General features: G+C 39.9%; 1 protein-coding gene across 3 annotated transcripts in view; it reads right to left on the reverse strand.

Annotated features, from left to right (window-relative positions):
* Positions 1–20,859, reverse strand: part of PHKA2 (phosphorylase kinase regulatory subunit alpha 2) — a 45,086-nt gene that overhangs the window by 12,043 nt on the left and 12,184 nt on the right. For all 3 annotated transcript variants that reach the window (XM_041399853.1, XM_041399852.1, XM_041399854.1), the window contains exons 11-25: positions 17,985–18,080; positions 16,508–16,615; positions 15,733–15,811; positions 14,272–14,406; positions 12,359–12,468; positions 9,738–9,882; positions 9,186–9,264; positions 7,443–7,606; positions 6,614–6,787; positions 5,377–5,465; positions 4,061–4,194; positions 2,396–2,552; positions 848–927; positions 539–617; positions 286–415 (exon numbers count right to left, since the gene is read on the reverse strand). In XM_041399853.1, coding sequence (XP_041255787.1) covers positions 286–415; positions 539–617; positions 848–927; positions 2,396–2,552; positions 4,061–4,194; positions 5,377–5,465; positions 6,614–6,787; positions 7,443–7,606; positions 9,186–9,264; positions 9,738–9,882; positions 12,359–12,468; positions 14,272–14,406; positions 15,733–15,811; positions 16,508–16,615; positions 17,985–18,080 — 1,759 coding nt within the window. The remainder of the gene's footprint in view (positions 1–285; positions 416–538; positions 618–847; positions 928–2,395; positions 2,553–4,060; positions 4,195–5,376; positions 5,466–6,613; positions 6,788–7,442; positions 7,607–9,185; positions 9,265–9,737; positions 9,883–12,358; positions 12,469–14,271; positions 14,407–15,732; positions 15,812–16,507; positions 16,616–17,984; positions 18,081–20,859) is intronic.

A 20,859-nucleotide genomic window follows, 5' to 3' on the forward strand; every position in this document is an offset into this window, starting at 1 on the left:
AAGGTATAACAGCCATCTCCCAACAGCAGATGACACATGGACCTAAATTCCAGAGGCAGAGTTATTCCATAAAGAATACCCTCTGATATTCTTTGAACAAGTGGGTGCTGGGGGGTGCTTAATCTTTCATTAAGTAAAAGAGAAAGTGATTTTCAAGGTTTGTGACTGCACATATTAACTAAGAGATTAATAAAAGGATTTACCACACATGAATTAAAAGATCAACCACAAAGGGTAAAGCAAAAATGATACCATAAGTACCCTTACAATGAAACTGCTTCCTACCTGAGCATTTCAGACTTCGTGCCAGCTCAGTGGCCATCACCTGGATTATCAGACCAATGCGGAGCCGGAGCATCTCCACAAAAAGACTGGGCTGTGACCGGACGTACATCGCCAAGTACATAATTATCTCCTGCAAGGACAGATCCGTAAAGGCACCCGTCAGAGAGGGTCTTCATGGCTTTCCCTGTCTCAGAGCAAACACTGGCACAGCACTGGGCACAGCCCAAGAAGCCTTTCTGCACAGGCTGCATACCTGTGTCAGGACTGCAATACTGATGTCTTGGCCACTGGCTTCGTAGATGAGATCTGTGAGCTCCTCAGGTGGCAGTGGGCTGCAAGAAGTCAAACCACAGGAAGCAGGGACTCAGCACAACCAGCTGTTAAATTCTTGAGCGAGCACTGGGATCAATTCACCCAGGACAAAGGTGCCCACAAGTCTACCTGGGTGGCTGCAAATCCCTTTGAGGGCAAGGAGTAAGGTTTAAAAGAACATAAGAGCAGCAGAATGGTACCAGCAGGAAGACGAATGGCAGCCCGTGCCCGAGGCAGAGCTCCAACTTACGTGGTAATGATTTTCTCACGGGGTTCTGGTGGCAGGCCCACTGTAAGTTGCTTGTGGTGTGACAGAAGGTCTGTGCATGCCTGTCACAAGGGGACAAAAAGCAAGAGATCTTTCTCTGTGTCATGTGGAAGTGATATGGCTTTTAATTGACCAAATCAAATTAATTCTATTTATTTAGCAATATTTAAATGCATTTCTGTTAATTACCAGGTACGCAAATCCAGCAGAATATGCTGTTAAATAGTTGCCAAACATCTCCTGAGGTCAATAGGGCTATGAGAGTTTGAAAGTAACCTGTTTCCCTGCTCAGTGAAATCAGCAGCATAATTATTAGATTAGGAACTCCAGTGGGGCTGGCAGATCAATAAAGGCTTTCATCCTTTATCATATGATAAAGTTTTGTCCTTTATTTAAGACAATCCTATTTTTAATCAATGAAAAGTTTGGCAGCATTAATGAAAAAAAATTCCTGCGCACTAACATATCTCCTAAAACAAGCACCCAGCCTACTGCATCACATACCTGATACAGTCTGAAATAGGTACTTTCCCCAGTACCACAGTGTTTCCTCTTTTATACTGACCTCCTTCAAAAGTGGATGTTCAGTTTGCCTGTTTTAGTATCCTGAATCAAAAAACATCACAGAGCAGTGTTCCTCTGATTTTGAAGTCTATTTTCACTCCCTTAACATGGAAGAAAACAGACAATCTCTGTTCCTCCTCTCCAGTTCTTTGTCAATACCTTCTCAAGTTAACATACATGGCTTTTTGTGAGCACATCTGTACTGCTCGTCCTTGTCTTGAGAAGGCAAAAAGTTCTGTGCTTAATGAAGTACCATGCACAGTGATTATCACAAACTGGTTTATTACAGACAGGACTGTCACTAAAATAAGGCATCCTAGATGTGACACAGAGCCTTGAAAATGGCCAGGAATTACAGAAAGAGCTCCTCAGAAATATGCAGGGGATTACTAGAAAAATTAAACAAATACTTTCAGAATCCTTGAGAGGAAAACTTTTTGTAATGATCAAAATAACGTCTGTACTCTTAACAGTACATTTTTCTTGTTACCACTTAATAGTCATGGATATTTAAGTGGTTCCAAACATCCATTCACAAGGCAGACTGTCAGCCCAGGGGGATGGAAATGGGCAGAATGTGTTTTTGTATCATCACTAGTACCCTGACATAGCAGTGCTTCATACCATCACAACAGCAATGGACAATTACCAGTGACAACTGCAGCTTTCAAAGCACACACTTAAGCTTCTCCAATTAACAGAGATGAAACAAAGCCTTCACAACTATTTACAGTGTGACATTCTCAGTCCATGCCAACATTAGCACAGTCTGCAGTACAGATGAAAGATAAAGATGTAGTAAGATTCTAGATCAGAAAAACAGCCAACATCTATTTAAAAATGCTGCACTGTGTATGTTGCAAAGTAAAACCAGAAGAAGGTCAAGCACAAACCTCAACAGCAAACTTGTAGTTTTATCTCTGTTCCCAGGCAGGAAGCTTAACCAGGATTATTTGTATTTCATACCTCAGCCAGAACTTCAACTCTCTTTTTGAGAATGCCAGAAATGTAACGGATTAAGCCCCATTCCTGATTGAGGCCTGCCTTTCTGTAGAGCTCATTGAGGAGGCAGTGAACAGTGACACCATACTGTCCATCCAGCTCTGTGTCCCAGTCAGCACCTCTGCCAAAACAAACAGGAGGCAATCATCATCAGGCACAATGCTAAACTTTACCACACAGCTGGATTTTGACTGCCCTGCTCACGTTGGTGACAGAATTCAATACCAAATGGGACATCCGTGCCTTCACCACAGATTCACTATATGTGGACAAAATCCTCTTGATACCAGTAACTTTCACAATAACTTGAGCACTCATTCAGCTGTGAGCCAGCAACTTGAAAAGGAACCACCTGAAGGATTTCCCACTAGACTTTAAATTGAGCATTCACATGGACAGTTTGCTGGAGGAACACTCCATGTAGTGCTTTGGCAGAGCAGAATTCAACAATATCTTCAGTACTGCTGAAGACTACACACATTTTCCAGATCCTTCAGGGGCATTTTTTAGCCATTCCTCTTTCTTAGCTATTAACTAAACTTCTGTGTTGCTTATGCCATTACAGGAAAAAAGCAAAAGGGATTTCTCTTCCTCTCCTTTGAAATTCACTTTCGAAATTGGCTTTTGAAATTCACTCCATTATGCCTTCTCTTTGGTAATGTTTTGAACTGTCAAAGAATGACTTCAACTCGTGCTGACAGAGTCCACCAGAGGTCCATCTGCCTGCCCAACAGAGTCTCCCTTGGTGAAATTACTGGTGTTACATGCAGTTAAAGAACAAAACATATTTTTTATAGGATTTCCTTTACATTCTTTAAGAGAGGATGCTAAACATTTTGCTTGGGAAATCAAGAAGATCAAAGAAGATGTCCACACAGGAGACAGACTAAAATAAACAAAAATGCAGTTTTTGTAGCAGTAGGGAAGACCATCTGTGATTAACACATACTTGTCTTTGCACCAAAAGCTAACTACCTGACAGGGTCCAGCAGTATTCCCCTGCACAGGAAAAAAACCAAGCTCAATAAACACACTTCAGAAGATGATTCTGTTGTTTCTATTTGCATTTTGTTCCCATCAAACCAATTAAATAGCAGGTGGTTACCAACTCCAGCAGATGGGCCCAGACTGCTTCCAAGAATGTTTTAAAAAGTACCAAATTTTAGCCAGTTGTATACTTAAATATACAAAGGGATTAGAGGAAAAATAGTGAACACTCATTAAAATTGCATTTTGCCTTTAGTTAGAAAATGACAAGATAAATTTTCCCTCCACTTTCATTCTTGTGTATGAAAATCACACCAAATCTTTGTGAACTTCAAATGGAGTGCCACAAATATAGCAGGGTGTGTTCTCATTCATGGAAAGGATTTGTGCATCTAATTTGTGAGCCCTGGAGACTTTATGTATTTGCAACTGTGTGCCAATCAACTCTAGAATCTGCACGTCTTCTTTTATATCCAAATAATTCCTGTAATCAAACTAACTGAAAATATGTGTGCTAAAGCACAAAATATTTCCACTGTCCCCTCCAAACACAACCTGAACAGTGGAAACCTTTTGCACAAGAACAATCAGATAGCTGCAACCAAACTGAAAGATGCTGAAGTTCATACTCAGGCAACTTACTTGAGTATATGCAAGATATACAAGATATCTGCTTGATCATGGAGTGTTGGACATTCCTTTAGCTGATTAACAAGCTTCCTGCAATCCAAATCACCATGAGCATCTTTAGGTAAGTGTGAAACATTTTCATGGTCCTGATAACAAAGATGGATGAAAAAAAAATCACAAGACATGACCTTGAAAAAAGTAGCAGATCTGTAACTTCCAGTAACTTCAATTAAAATGTCATTAGAAAAAAATCACATCAGACTTGCAACAAAGCTCTGCACTTGAAATACAGACATCTTGAAAAAAGTAGCGGATCTGTAACTTCGGTAACTTCAATTAAAATGTCATTAAAAAAATCACATCAGACTTGCAACAAAGCTCTGCACTTGAAATACAGACACATCACTTAGTTCTTGCCAGGGTACTGCAGGCACAGAAAGGAGACTAACCCCAAGAAACACAATCCCTAGAATGGAACCTTGTATCTATTTTTCTTTTTTGACAAAACAAAGAAATCTGGATAGTGCATACTTTTATCTGCATACTTTATCTGTCATCTATTTTCATCATTTCTGTGTTACTTGTAAAGAGAAAAGCAGAGAGATACTATCCTTTTTTTGTTGAAATACTTTAGAACTTTTTGAGCTCCATCTCTAACCTGTATATAAAGTGGCACTTTATGAATGCAAATATTACCATTGTAAGTTTTCCAAGCTTATGAAAGTAAAATGATAACTAATCAGATTACATAATCCTATGATGAATTCTTGGATGAAAAGAAGTTTTGTTTAACATGCTGTTCAGCAGTTTATGTAATCCTAAAATACCATTTCTACAAACTGAGCCTTGTGGAGAAACATATACCAAGACAAAACAAGTTCCCAGCACAACTCCATCTTCATGCCTTGAGGTGGGATTTGGCTGGTACCTTAAGGACATTCACACATTCCCTCTTACCCAGATATTACTATAAGTAGTATTTCTTGGAAAACATCTCTAAAGCCTGTGAACATCCTGTCCTTTACCTTGTGTTCAGCTAGAACTAAAGACAATGACTTAACTTTTGGCTTTTAAAAATAAGGCAATCATTATGTTCTTTTCTGTTTTGCACATTCAATTAAAAACTTTCCACTTGATAGTGTCTATTTGACTAAAAAACCTTCATCCAGCCAAAAAAATAATTCCCAAAACAAGGGAGTGCCTTGGACAGAATGGCTTGTCTGTGAAGAAAAATGAGACCTGGCAGAGGGTTTGGAAGGAAAGCATGAGGAAAGGCTAGAGCATTGCATACTAAAACCACAAACAGCATAAAAATTCCCACACCTTACCTTTGTCCTAAAGAAATGAGGATTATCAACAAGATTCAGAGACTTTCGGTGTGTGTTCAGAACTTTAGTGGGAAGAGACATAGACATGGCTGGAAAGCAAAGTCACCAGAACAGAAAGAAAAATAAGGCTGCTTCAGTAACATGAAAATCAAAAACACCTACATGAAAGCAGCTTGGCTAGGTAAAAACAACAGAAATACCTCCAAGAGTCAAAATACAGAGGCAGTGCTTCTGAGATGCATAGAACTGAGAAGCTCATGTTCTGAACTTTATCTCCTTGCAGGTTTGCTCTGAGAGTTTCAGATTTCAGCATGTCAAAGGCTCAGAGGCTACATGCTCAACTGACACCTCTTATTTGGCCTGTGACTCCAAAATCCTGCAGCATAATGACCTGACCATGCCAAGTGTTTTAAACACTTCAACAGGAAACGAGTTTGGAGAAAATGGCCTAACTGGTAAGATTTCATAATTAAAATTATAATGCTGAATGCAGGTTAATGCTCTGTTAACTTCATATGCTGTATTCAATGGAGGATCAGATGATGTGGCACATGAAAGATGGCAGAAAAGCATAACAGAAAAGCTTGGAAGTTATTAATTTACACTGAAGTTAAGGGAAGTCTTCCATTGACCAGGGCATTGAATACTATGTATCTACATATAAAACCATGCATATGTTGGAATCTATTTACAAATTCAGCCAAAGTCTTATTTTGGTTTATACCCTCCAATCAGGCTATCAGAAATGTGGCATAGTTAGAAAGACTGTGCTCCCTCTCTACTCCATTTGTTCTTACAAATTTAGAAAGTACATTATTTATGTTTTTCTTGTATTGAAACATTTCATTTCACAGCAACTTTATTAAAATTAAAAAGTACATTTTGTCTGCCTTTATACAAGCAAAGACAAAACAATCAATTAATTGATTTGGGTTCTAAAATTCTATCCAACTAAGAAGCTGTAGCAGCTTCCATAACATTAACTTTGATTAAATGTTACATTTCATTGCAGGTTTTCTGTGTATACACCATAACACAGGATACTGGGGGAACATGACAGCAACAACTTTAGTCATTCCTACTTGTTAAGGAATTTCTTATTTCTTTTTTATAAGGGAAGAACTATTGGCACAAGTATGTCAAAATGTATAATTTTTAAATACTTGAACTTACCCCTTGTAGCAGCCAAATCAGGTTTTTTAATTATTATCACTAAATAAACAACAGGGAGAAATACCTGGAACTTCCAAGCCCTTTGTCTTGGCCATTATTGACAGGATCTCTTCTGTGGAATGGTTTGCACTGAACACAGGTGGTTCACTCGTTGTCTTTGAAGTTGGAGGTAGGTATGACTTCAGGGCTGTGCTCTGCAGGACATCATTTATATACTGATCCAGCTCATCCTGGCTATCTAGTGTAACGGTCATAAAAAAAAAGAAAAAGGTTTCTTAAAGGCAAAAATGACTATTTATCATCATCACTTTCTTATTCAAACACACCACTGTATTATTGCTTATTTATAAGGGCACTCATACGTGCAAGAATAGGGTAAGGAAGAGATTTTTCAAGCCAAAAACTTGTAAACAAAAGAAAAAGATGTTTTTGACACTGAAAACAGATTTAGAAACTAGCTTTCCTGTGAAAGGAATCCAAAGGGGTTTTATTTTGCTGGTATATCATAGAACACAGCTGGACTTGATGATTGTAAAAGTATCTTCCAACTTGTATTATTCTAAGACTCTGTCATCTCTTCCACACAAGCTCTTGTCCACGACTCTTGACAGTCCTTTTCCATCTAACCTCTTCCACACCTCCCCACCTGCTGACTCTCCAGACTCAGCTTTGCTGTAGCAGCTGCCAGTCAATGCCAAACTACAAATGCAGGAAGAGCACACATGAATTCATTCTCTAAACTGAGTCATGCATGTCCTGTGCTCAGGTGGGTGTGTGAGAAAACCAAATGACCATCAGCTGTGCACAGAACAGACTCTGCACTCTAGGCAAACCCAGGCTCTGCTGATAGAACTTGACAGAGAAAAAAATAACAAGTGAAAAAACACTACTACCTTTTTCACAGAAATCTGCTGGGTAGTCTCCATATTCACTGTCAGGACTGTTACAGTTGTCATTATGGTCATCAAACAGTTTTAGGTCACAATCTGGATCCAGGAAGCTCAGATATGTATGAAAAGAGGTGGTAAGAAATTCTGATAGCTTGCCTATCTTCACCCTGCAAAAGGGGACACATGCCAAACAGCATTAACATCCACCATTCTGATACTGATTAACGCTCACTTAGCTTTCAACAACTCCTCCAAAATTTATGAAACCTACTGTTCAATCCACCTTTGGCAACTATAAAGCCACAGAAACTGACACTGAAAAATAAAAAAAGGAAAACAACAGTTGCAGATCCAGCTGGGTACTGACTGCTCTAGGTACTAATTGATTTTAACTGTGCTATGGTAACAGGCTTAACTCAAAGCCTAATTATGCAGGGTGTTATAGGTTCATATAAAGAGACCCTGAACAAAGACCTGAGCTCCAAGGATAATGCATAAGAAACTGGGGCTGAGAAGGCCCCATGAATGGCCTGAATGTGTCTTTTTACAGAACTGGAGGCAGCTAAACCATCTGTGCTGGTTTTAGGATAGGAGTTAATGATGGGGCTATGCTTTGGATTTGTGCTGGAAACAGTGCTGATAACACAGGGATGTATTAGTTACTGCTAAGCAGGGCTTACACAGCATCCCAGACTTTTCTGCTTCTCACCTCACCCCACCAGCACAGGCTGGGGGTGCACAAGGAGCTGGGAGAGGACACAGCTGGACAGCTGACCTATGCTTACCACAGGGACACCCATACCATAGGGTGTCATGCTCAGCATATAAAGTTGGGGGAAGAAGGATGAAGGGGAAGATCCTCAGGGATACAGAAGTTTGTCTTCCCAAGACACAGTTACATTTGATGGACTACAGCTTTCCTGAAGATGGTTGAACTGTCCATGGAAAGTGGTGAATGAATTTCCCATTTTGCTTTGCCTGCATATGTGGTTTTTGCTCCACTTACTAAACTCTTTATCACAACTCACAAGTTTTCTCACTTGTATTTTTCCAATTCTCTCCCCAGTCCCACTAAGGGGAGTGAGGGTGAGTGGCCACGTGGGGCTGAGTTGTTGACTGGAGTTAAACCATGACAATATTTAATTGTCAAAGGAAGATACTGATTGAGGGAAAATGGAAAAAGAATAGGGAGATACTGTGGCATCATATTTTACACACACTGAGAGGGAAAGTGGAAAAAGAATAGGGAGATACTGTGGCATCATATTTTACACACAGATGATTGCAACACACCAGGTTACAATCAATGTTTAAAACATGTCCAGTAACTGTGAAAGACACACAGATGACTGCAACACACCAGGTTACAAGTACTACATGCAATCAATGTTTAAAACATGTCCAGTAACTGTGAAAGTAATTTACTTTTTAATAACAGAAACCCAGCCAGATTCACATTTCAAAGATTTCATATTTCAAGAGTTTATATTTCCAAAGATTTGATATTTGTTTTCTTTATCCATTAATGGCAGTCAGAGATGGTACACTTTTTGGGAGACAGATCTTTTCCATTGCACCTGAGGCCCAGCTACCATTTGATTACCACATAATAATTAAAGCTGAAACTTCCTTCTCTGCAGAATTGTAGTACAAAGTCTGTGCACTATCACAAGTTCAAAACTGACACTTTTACAGGATTTAATTTTAAAAATCATGGAGATAATAATTTGTCAATTTTAACATTACCTTGCACCTCCAAAATAACCATCTTCTAATTTTCTTATTGTGGCAAGAACTGCTGGATGAATGTCAGTACCATCATCAACTAAAAAAGAATAAAGGAAGAATTGGAGCTCACAACACATTCTTAAATTATCACATCTATACACAGTGCATTACTGGGTGTTGTACAATGTAAATCAGGCAAATTTAAAGCAGAACCCACAACTGCCATCAATACTACCTTACTAAAAAATCCTGGACAAGCAAGCAAACCGAACACAACCCCTAGATAAGTTCTAAAGACAAACACCAACCCACTCAAGACAAGTTCCAAAGGGATTTCTTTGAAATTTCTTTAGACAGAAAAAACATGGAGATGGTTGGTGATAGAAGCATATGAAGAGAGAGCAAAACCAAAATTAAATATTACCATGTAATTCAAATTCATCATACACATGAGGAAATTGAACTGTACATCTGATGTTAAAAGTCCTGCTACCTGTCTACTCTCAAACCAACATCCATCCTATCCTCCTGCAGTAATCTACTCTGCTTGAAACAGAAGATTAAGTTTACCAAGCATTGTGTGGGTGATAGGAAATGTCAAGGTTGGTCTCCCTGTCATCCTCCAACAAGAAGTGAGGTAAGCCAGCTCCGTCTTGAGCATCTCCACAATCATCTGATTGTCTAGAGCCAGGTAGAAGTGATGCTGGTCAGTAAACTAGAGAAGAGAAAAAAACAACATAGGGGTAGTTGTTAGTGCTTTCCCTTTTTTTCTCTGTTTCTTCCCTTAAATCATTCACAAAAGCCACATGAGCTAGTCCTGACCACAACACAAATGACCTGAATTAACCTAACATGGCCTCAGACTGTGACACAGAAATCCATGCTTGTGCAAGTGTCCATTTTTTACACCTGTAGACTGACCATCAAAGTAAGCTGTACAAACAAAACCTGGGCAATCACAGCCACGAAGCAGAAACTTCCCAATGACCAATTACACTGACCTATGATCTGGAAGATGGAAGTACTCTAAATGTGGAAAAAAAGCTAACAATAGTAACAAAACCAATACACAGGCTTAAGTGCACATTGGGGCCTGGGAGCTGTATGTCTCCAGTCTCTGTATGTCTCTTGGGAACCATCTGAAAGTCAGGCAGAACACAGAAAAGCTGACAGTTACTGAGGAAAAAAGGCACATGAAATGTGCAATGGCAAAGTGCTGCCCCCACTGCAGCAGGAAGCCAAGAACCACAGTAAGAGACTACTCTGGCTACTTCAGGAGCTGGAAGAAAAGAACATGGACAAATAATGGAAAGTATGTCAAAGCAGCCACAACAAAAGTTAAGGAAGCCCCTAAGCCTTGGGGAGGGGTAAGTGCATAAAGAACATGGAAGCTCAAGCTGACAAAGTCCTGAGAAATTTTTTCACAGAAGGAATCAGGAACTAGCCAAAACAATCCTTGAGCCACTGACAGTTAGCTTTGCTAATTCAGGAAGAACAAGTCCCAGAAATCTGGAGACAAGGAAATACACTGCCCATCTTTAAAAGGAAGAGCCATTTAAAAAGTCAGGCCAATTCCAGTGCGTGGAAGCAGAGGAAAACAAAGCCAATTTGAGACAGACAAGATAATTACAAAATGATAAAGTAAGATGGCCAAAAACCAATCTCAACAGATTAGTCTAGTTTCCTTCTTTGGAGCAACCAGATGATAAGTATAAGAAAATTTGCAGAAGCTGACACCTGGCAGGTTCTGCAAAATTTCACACTAGTGAGCTGAACTGACTTCCTAGGAAGCAGAACTACTTTAAAAATTGTTCAAAAAAGGTAGTTATTAACCATTTTTTCAGAATTACTGTATCTGAATGAAGTTAGTCTTTGCCCCACACCTAATCAGCGTTTTCGCTAGAAAAGAGAATGAAATACAAATGACAAAATCACAAATTTTGTGGACACTAGTCAAGATCAACAAGATGATTTAATTGCTAACCTTAGGAAGGTGACATTAAACATTAACTCCATCCACCTCAAAAAAAAAATAAAGTCAGGGAAGTGTCTGGCTTCAAAGTACAATGGAAAATGTTATGGAGGTTTTAGTAAAACATGGAATAAGCAGGAACTTATTGTTCACTGTGTTACTAATGTAAAGATAAATGCCATTTTGGAATATCCTAGTAAGTATGTCCTTATTTGATACATGACAAGATTTTAGCAGGAATATTGGATCCTACTTACATAGAAAGATGTGAACTAAGGGGTATTTTGAAAAAAAAATCACAACTGTAAGGAATTTTTACCTTATTTACAAAAATGAAAATTGGTACAGGGAAGTAACACAACAGCTAACATTTTATAAAGCTGCTTGTGATCAACTGACATGGGGAAGAATGAGAAAGGATTTACATTTTTTGCAGTAAATCTGATTTGTTTGGACATCATGAAGCAATACAGAAGCCTTCTACAGAGTCCACTGACTGCCTTCAGCTGAGTTTAAAGACTTCATTAGTCAAACATCTGTTTAGAAGGATGGATGCATTCTTTATCCTGCATCATTCTTTATCCTACATGCTTGGAGCAGGGGACTCCCTGGCCATCTAGTACCAACTGCTGGAATAATTCTGTTAATAAGTGTGTTGCATTTCATTAAATGTATCAATAGGAGCCATTGATTCTATGAGGATCCAAACTTTCAGCAACATTGAGAAAATGCACTAAAGAGAAAAAAAGACAGAACATCCATTTCTCAGCACTACTACCCTTTCAACAACATAATGAAAAGATCACACCTTCACCTCCTAGGGGTTACAGTATTTGGCACACTTATAGAGTACTAAATTTTTCATCAAAGCAATTGGTAGAAAGATATATTAAGTGACCTATTTCTGCAGAAACTATTTCATTGATTAGAATGTTGGTGTGGGCAGAGATCAGTAACAACTTTGTACTATTGACTCACTGTGTTCTCCTAAGCCAGAAGCCAAAGAAACCAGACTCTGTATGACTGAAAAAAGATTTATCATCAGCAGTTCTACCTTGCTGATCAACCCATGCTCTTAAAAACACTACAAAGTAAAGCACATCTGCTGTTTCAGCCCTGTTCTACCTAAGGGACAATGACAGCAGGGAAAAGCAAAGTGCTTCACTAATGATTCACCATTAAGAAAGGAGTGATTTTCCTGCCAACTTTACATGCTTACCTGAGGGGTAAAAGCAAATATTTGATTTCTTATCACGTAGAGCTTGGAGGTGCCCAACACTCCTATGTGTCGGTGTGGTCGGCCACTTAATTTCATGTTCTTGTTCCGGCCTGGAAAGGAAAGGGAAAGAAAAGAATCTCAGCTAACATCTTCTGTGTTGTTTTCCAAAATAACCACTTTATACAGCAAAATTTACTGCACTAATACCAGTAAGGCAGAAAACCAGTAACATAGTGTGAGGCTACAAACTGGTTTTTTAGCAAGCAGCAATATAATAACCAGAGTCCATCAAAGGCCTGATTAAAAATTAAAATTTGGCTTCATTAGGCATGGATTTGGTCTTATAATTACAGTAATTGCTCAGCTTCCCCACCAAGAAGGGCAGGAGATGTGGTATTACAAAAAACAAGGCCATCAACGTAACTCAGAAATTCCAGTGTTTTCAAATACAGGACCTTAAAAACGCATGCCTGCAGGCTAAATCAACACAAAAATACATCCAAATACAACAAAAGATTTTCATCAGGCTTTAGTAAGCTTCACTTTTCTCAGTAGAGCTTATTAGCAATGATCCACACTACAACCTTTGCACCAGCAGCCAGGAGCTGACTTGAATCTTTCTGACAAGAACCAAACAACCACGTGCCTGAAAAAATACTACTGTGAACATTCCCAAGGAAGTCACTGTTAAAAACAATGTATCAAATCATCTTACTCACACTCCCCCACTAGTGAAAGAAAGCTAATATGAATTATAATAAAATAAATGTAAGCCTCAGCAAAGCCCTGCAAATGTTTCATTTTTTTAAAAGAACTTTGAGATGAAGAGCCAGACTCTTTCGCAGAAGCAACATATACAATTTCTCTGTGTGAAGGGCATACTTTCTAAAATTTATCTGGAGGCCCCATTACTTTGAACGATTCCAAAAAAAGCTCCTGTTGAAACAAAAAACCAAACTTACAAACAAAAACTACCACAAGAAAAAAACGTTCACCCCATGAGCAGCCTCAGCATTATCTGTAACCAGATTGCCATGGGAACATGCTCCAGACTGACAGAGAAGCAGGATGCAGCTCCCCTTGTCCAGACAGCAAAGGAATCTACCAGTGCTGAGTCACCCCACCTCAACTTTATTTTATAGCAGTATCCACAGTTTTGAGCAATGAGTTGCTGGCATACCTGAAGAAGTAAAACTAAGTTAAATTAGGAATGCATGTAACAAACTTTCCACCAAGACCCAAATAATTCCAGCAAGGATTATCGAGAAGCAGACTTGATAATATAAATATCAATATATAAATATAAAAAGACTTAACAACTGGAACCAGTCAGAGCTTTGTAGAATTTATTTAAGTCAATTCAGGCTCTGAGGAGGACTTGAGAGGCACTGCTGAGGAACTGGAATGTATTTAAAGTCCTTTGTTTAGAAAAGCCCTAAAGGCTTCTGGGTTTGCAACAGAGACAGAGAGCTTCAGCAGCTTATCTCAGCTCCAGGTTGGAAGGAACTTTAGCAAGAACCTGACAGCTCAAAGATGCTCTGATAGCAGCACAGCTTCCCTGATTTGGAGCAGAACATTTCCCAGACTGCCTGCTCAGAAGATAAAAGTCATACTGCCCAGACTCAAATGACTTCTCGAAGGAAAAATACTTGATTTTTCCTTCTGTGTTTTACCCGACATTTTTTTCAAAAACCAGTTTCTCTGTGGAAGTGGTTTCTGGAGGACAAATGAAGAGTCAATTTTTGTCTAACTCCAATGGCACAGAGAAGCTTGTATTTTCTCCACCATTTTTAACGAGATAATTTTCCCACCTCTTCAAGCTCCTTATTTAAGACAGAAGTTCTAAGTTGGCTAAGCTTCTTAAAAAAATACCTTGCCTGGCAGTAGAGAGGCTTCCATGTTGAAATGCTTACCCAGCATGGTGTAGAGGTTGCTTAGGATGCGAGCTGGCTGCACCCTGAGTGGATGGATATCTGCAATGCTCTGAACGTTGATTCCACGGTCTTGCAACAGAGTCTTAATTTGATTAGATTCTGCCAAAACAGTTACTGTGTAACAGAAAACAAAAACACAACTAAAAACCAATGTTCTACTCTTTTTAACTGTCTCTACTATCACCTCTCAACAAATGCATTTAGCTAACTAAAAAGGCATGAACACCTCACTTTTTTAATTTCTGGATTCATGAAATCAAAAGGGATTGCAATAGGGCACCTGACAGATTTTAATTCTCTGTTTCTCAGTACTTCTTGCCACTCCTGTCCACTCTGGACAACAGTGGTGGCCAGAAGGGTCAGAAAGTCCTCTGAGGTGTCTGCTCGAACCTCCTGCTCAAAGCAGGGTCAGAACTGCTGAGGTTAAAGCAGGTTCTTGGGGGCTTAATCAGTTGCTTCTGTTTGAGTACCACTAGTTTGGATCACACAGTCTCTTTTAGAAGAGAGGCTCTTTTAGGGCTTTCCCCCCATAGAACAAAGGGAAATATGACTTGAAAATCTTTGTTCTTTTAACACAGCACACTATAACAATGCAGCCAAGTCACTGGGGAACGGGTGCTGTCACTTGTATAGCAATACATATTTCAGAGGACACAAAATGGCATAGGTAGGGAGAAAAAAAAAATTCCCTAATGAGAGAAATTTACAATCCAGGTTTTGCCCATGACAACTGGCTTATTGATTTGGGACTAGTAATGCAGTATTCTTCTTTGTATTGTGAATACTTGCCAAAGAATGCTAAAAATCAGCAAGCACTTCTATTTCTGTTGGAAATTAAGCACTTCAGAATAATAAAATGCTACTCCCATGAGGCACCAACAGGGGGCAAACAAGCACCAGCCCAGGTCACAGGATCCTTGACAAAGGCTGCTCCTGATAAATGAGCTGGTTGCTCTTTCAGCATGGTCCAGGCACTGGAAAAGTCTTTAAGACCTGATCTGCTGGTGTTTGCTCTCTATTAATTTCTGGTTTTGGCTGTTCTTGCACAAACTAAAGGGGCCACTCCCTGCAGCAGCCAAAAGCTGGTAACTCCGGCTGCCTCACCTCTGTGCACAGGGATCCTCCTCACTTGGTGCTCTCTGGCTCCTCTGAAAAGGAGCTACATGAAACCTCATTGACCCGGTCCATCTCCTGTCAGTCCTGCTTCTTCTCTCTAGAAGCTGCCAAGATTTTCCTTTTCACTACAAGATTAATTTTGCCACTCTCCAACTCCTGACAAGTCTTAAAATTCTAATTTTTTAAAGTGTCTTAAACCTGATCTTCCCTCTTGGTAAAAGGCAGCTAGGCAAACAAATTCTTCCTCCTTCTCACAGTGTCGTCAAAGCATCTATGCCCCATGCAAAAAAAATCCACATTATTTTTAAACACATCTTCCTTCACCTTGTACCACAACATCAGGTTTAAATCCCGTGGAAAATCTCCTGTTTAAGGGATCAATTTCACCTGCAGCAAGAAATCCCTAGAACAAATGCAAAAGAAAGAAAAAAGAAGGAAACAAAGAGAATTTAAGCAAAAGGCTTCTGACATAAAGAGTAAATCCTAGCCAATTTTCATATTTTTTCAGGACAGCAGGACTTAAAGCTTGGTTTGTCTGCTCTGTCCACTAAGTAGTACATTCAATAAAAACAATGGCTGCGACATTTTTTGGAACAAGAAAATGGTTCTGACTGACACAATCTGCATTCAGAATTCCTACTTTCAGAGTTACAGCAACTGGTATAATTTTACCAGGAAAGTGATTTTCTTTGGAGCTCCACTGAGATATTTGTGCTTCTTTTAACTAGTCTGACTTTGAAGTGTCTGACTAGTAGATCCATCATGCCACAGAGCAAGAATAGCCTAGTAAAGCTGAAATGGTCCAAAATCCTGGCTCTGGAACAGCCAAGTCAGCCTGGACATACTCCTCTATTCTAACCATATTCCAGACCATGTGACAACTTACTCAGCTTGATCAGAAACAGACAATTGCTTAGCTATATTAGAAATTATAAAAACAAAAGGTCCTGAAAGCTTAGAGTCAGCCTTTCATGGTTCATGTACATGTTTCTACTGGAAAACACACTGTCCTCTACCTGTCAACCAAACTATACTTAAAGGCCAAGCCATCTCAAACAAAATTAAATACCAGTTTATCTGCTATGCAAGAAATAATCACCTCTGCTAACAGGCAGCTCAGGACATACAATGATTGGCCCCAAAGATGGGGCAACTTTCCCACTGGGACACGATCCACTGAGTGAGGATTTTCATACTCCTCATCCACCTGAAAACAAATACATAAGCAAGAAAAATTACCCTAAAGTTGTGAAGAAGAATCAGTAACATGTAAGTATTTGGAGACATACAGTCTAACATAAACCCTTTGAAGCCTGCCCTTACTACTGAGATAGAGATGTAGTGGTTTCACTTCTAAGGCTACATATTTTCTGGGACAAGAATTATACTTTTTGTACCTCTTCCCACCCTTCAAAGCTGGAGGATGAATGGGGACTCTGCATGCAATTATAGCTTTGGTATTAGCTCTTCCACTTTCTTCTCACCATGCCTTTGCTGCCTTCCCTCTGGGCTCAGCATAGGTAACTGGGTGTCTGCTTTCCAACCTCTTCCACGATGACACTTTAACTTCACTGATGTCTACCCAGCTTTCTGAAGCAAAGGTGCTTTCCAATACTAAGATAATTCCACCTTTCCTGTGTTAGCAAGGATGGTCAATAGAAAATTGACTTACTGCTTTAGAAAAACTGCCTCAGTTTTGCAGTATACACATCTATTGAGGGTGGGGCAAAAACCCTCCCAGATTACATCTCCAGGCAGCCATTTCATATTTCTTTTATAGACAGACAAAATCTACCCTGTTGATGTGGCATGTTTTTCAGATCATTATCATCATATCAAAATTCACAAGAAGGCTCTGGACTCTTACACGCTTGTTCCCACTAGGAAGGCAATTCAGTTTCCACCTCAGATCTGCGAGCAAGGCATCAGCTGTCGGCTGAGCAACTCAGACCAACCCAGGAGGCTCCACACCCTTAGTGAGTGAGGGCTGAGAAGTCTGGAGTGGGAGAAGAAGTTGGCAGGGAGGGATACAAAGGCAAATAGCATGGAAGAGCACATGAGCTCGTCTGAATTTCTCTGTCACAATGGGAGAATGAGATAAACAGTAACAGCAAAGGTGGGGGGAAAAGAAAATACCCAAACCAAAATCCCAGCCCAAACCCTAATCCATTTGAAAGCTGTCTCCCATACCTGCTCTGGAAAAGGGCAGCACAATCAATCAACAGACTAGACAGGCAGGACATCTATGCTTTATTTCTTCTTTGAGCTTCAGTTCCTAAACTAGTACCAACACTTCTTAAATATATGTCTTGCTCTAAGGATGTAAAATGTTAGACCTGCTGTAATATTTCCAAAGACAATGAAATTTACTAGTGAAAAATGTGACCATTTGGAAGCCTAAAGTTTACTATTTCTCAGCAGGAGCTGTGAGAAGTCTCTTATTTTTTAAAATAATGTGCAGTAGTCTTTTTTTATTGTTGGTTTAGTTTCATCAGACACAGAAAAACAGTAAGACTGATATTCCTCTCACTCTCTCTACTTTGCATACTGAAGTGGATGCTGCATTTTCACAATACCTTTTCTGGAGGGACTGCGTAAAGTTCAGGCATTAGCACTAATCCATTCTTCTCTCGAATAAGTATTCCTTCCAGAGCCTCTCTGTACTCTTGTACCTGGAATTATTTTTAAGACAGTGAGAATTTACATTACAGTCAGCAAAACTGAAATAATAAAGTACTTTTGAACAGTACTTTTTTACTGAAAGTTAATATATTTAAAAAAGAAAAAAAGGGGTGGACGAATCATGATTGCTGATGGAAGAACAGGGTTCAAATTATCAGAGACTGTTCCAGCATCTCAGTGTTATCAGAAACACAAACACCTGTCTTCAAAATGCAACACACTGCTGCAGTACAAAACTTCCAGTATATTCCTGCTGAGAAGTGTGGTGGGTCTAGCGCTGGCCAAACACCAGTACACCAGTTAGAATGTACTTACTCACTTCCTGCTATGAGATAGGATTAGGAGGAAGACAAAGCAGGCTCAAAACTTTAAAAGGGTATAAAGAAAACTTTATTAACAGTAACTAAAAGAAAGAATAATAAGAATCAGAATAAAACCTTTAGAACACTTCTCCCCCCTACAACTTTTTTTCCCACTAACAATGTACAGAACCAATTCAGTCAGTTTATCACTTTTCTAGAAGAGTCCTTCTTCAACTCACTTAGGGAGAGGAATCCCTCTTGTCAATTTATGGAGATTTCTCCACAAGAAAACAGTTCTCTTGTGGCTTTTAATTTCCACAAATAGCAGCCACCCAGAAATCTGTGCTCGTTAAGTCCCTCTCTTTTTTCACAGCTTTTCTGACAGCTGTGTTTATGGGCCATGTCAACTTATGGGGTACTATTTTAATGATGAGCTGTTCAAGATCAAAGACTCTCTTTATCTATCTCTGAGATCATCTTCATCTCTGAGAACAGAAGTCTTCTTCTTCTTTCCCTGGCGCAAAGGGTCTCCATCACTCTTCTCTCTTCTCTCTGTTCAAACTTCTTACGGGATCACAGCTGCTTCAGCATTTGCTTACTTGAGCATAGAGGCCTTTGCTCATATCTATAATTTGAACACTCTATCTCCCCATACTTTCAACGAGTTACAGGGAAAAAGAGTCTGATGCATCAATTGCATTCTTTTCCATAGCTGTACAAGAGGATTTCAGCCCCTGAAAGAGGGGAGATCAAGGTATCTCCTCATCCCTCCCATCTGGGACTTGACTCTTTCTTCACTGACCTTGGTGTCTTCATGTTGTTCCTCTACATGTTCTCACTCTGTCCTCTTCTCTCACCCGAGGGAGGATTTAAGGTCTGCATGTTTCATCTGTGCACTGGAAGAGTTCATCTCTCGACTGGGGCCTGCAGATGGTTACATGACCCCGGCTGGGCTTGGTAGCTTGTGGCCAGAGCTGTGACTGGGCTGGGCTGGGGAGTGGCAAGGATCTCAGCAGCCAGGCCAGGGCTCAGCTGCAGCACACCGGGGCTGATGGCCTCCCCTCCCTGTCGCTGACAGCCGATGGGGCCCGGCCCCACGGCAGAGCCCACCCAGCTTGGCCCAGCCCAGCTGAGACAGGGGCCAGGCTGGCCTTGCTACCTGCTCTCAGGCCAGAAGGAAAAAGGGGCTTCCCTGGATTTTTTAACATGTTGTTAGCACGTGTATTCACAGAGGTGTGTCCAGCTTTCTCAGAGGTTTAACAGACTGTCAGTCCTCAAAGCTAAGGCTTTGTGTCAGACACGGAGGAAACTGCCAGCAGCTTCTCTTAGCAAGTCACTTCCATGAATGGCTCCAATGCAAAACCAGCACAAGAAGTCACTGGAACATATCCTACAAGGAATTTTCAATGGATGACAGTGCAGTGACACAGACATCAGACTGCAAGTATTTGTCAGAGTGTAAGGCGTATAAATTGTTAGCTGTATGCCATGAACAATTGTCTGTGACTTACTGAATTCCACTTTGCAGGATTGGGAAATCAGTTTCTCTTAACCGATTTGATTAAAATTTTGTCACAAAGAAAGGTTAAAATAGATTTAAATGTTTAAAAATATCTAAGTTCACTGATCAGCAAATCCTCTTGTTCTTGTTATATTAGACAACATATTAGGAATAGGAATAGCAGACTGGTAAGAACATGTAATACATTTTCTTTTTACCAGATTCCTTAGTTTGTTCCATTTATTAACTCTCCATTCCAAGTTTTTACTTAGAGAGAAACTTTTCAAGCACTACCAGCACCTGCCTCAGAAATCCTTTTTTCTCCTATTCCTGAGTAAAGTGGATCACTCAAAGTAAGGTACCCACAAGTTCACATACACTGACATTTTCAGTATCCTGTCCCACTCCACTTTTTTTGAGTCCTCAGGGTGCTTATTTTTCCAGCAAAACCATTTGTTTGCAGCAGTGACTGGGGACTAGACACTCACCTGAGTGTCTCAGTGACTCATTCAACTATGTTTAAACAGTAGAGACTGGGAGCAATTGCCCTGACCATGCCCTAGAACAGTCCAGCTGCACACCAAAAAAAAAACAACCAGGTACATACTGTCCCAGATAATCCAACTAAGGTCTAGAGACTGCTTCAGGAAGCAGAATTTATTGGCAGGACTGAAGTTTCACTAAACTTTCTGATTTTCCCCCTCATGAAATAATGCCATATCTCTCTTCCTCAGACTACTTTTGCTATGTTCAGGAAAACATTTTATGTGTCTAGCGCCAGGAGGAATTTCACTTGATTTGCAACAACTGATAGAGAAAGAGGGCTTTTTGGTCTGAAATTCTCTGAATAGTTTCTGATGACATTTCAATTTTTAAAGGAGCTTAGCAATCTCCTATCCCTCTGCATACCAGGCAATTTTAAATCACATAAATTTTAAATTTCTTTCAAGCTACCAATCTGCAGAA

This window comes from Onychostruthus taczanowskii, unplaced genomic scaffold (genome assembly GCF_017590055.1).
Source record: "Onychostruthus taczanowskii isolate IOZ18803 unplaced genomic scaffold, ASM1759005v1 scaffold17, whole genome shotgun sequence".
Lineage (NCBI taxonomy): Eukaryota > Metazoa > Chordata > Aves > Passeriformes > Passeridae > Onychostruthus > Onychostruthus taczanowskii.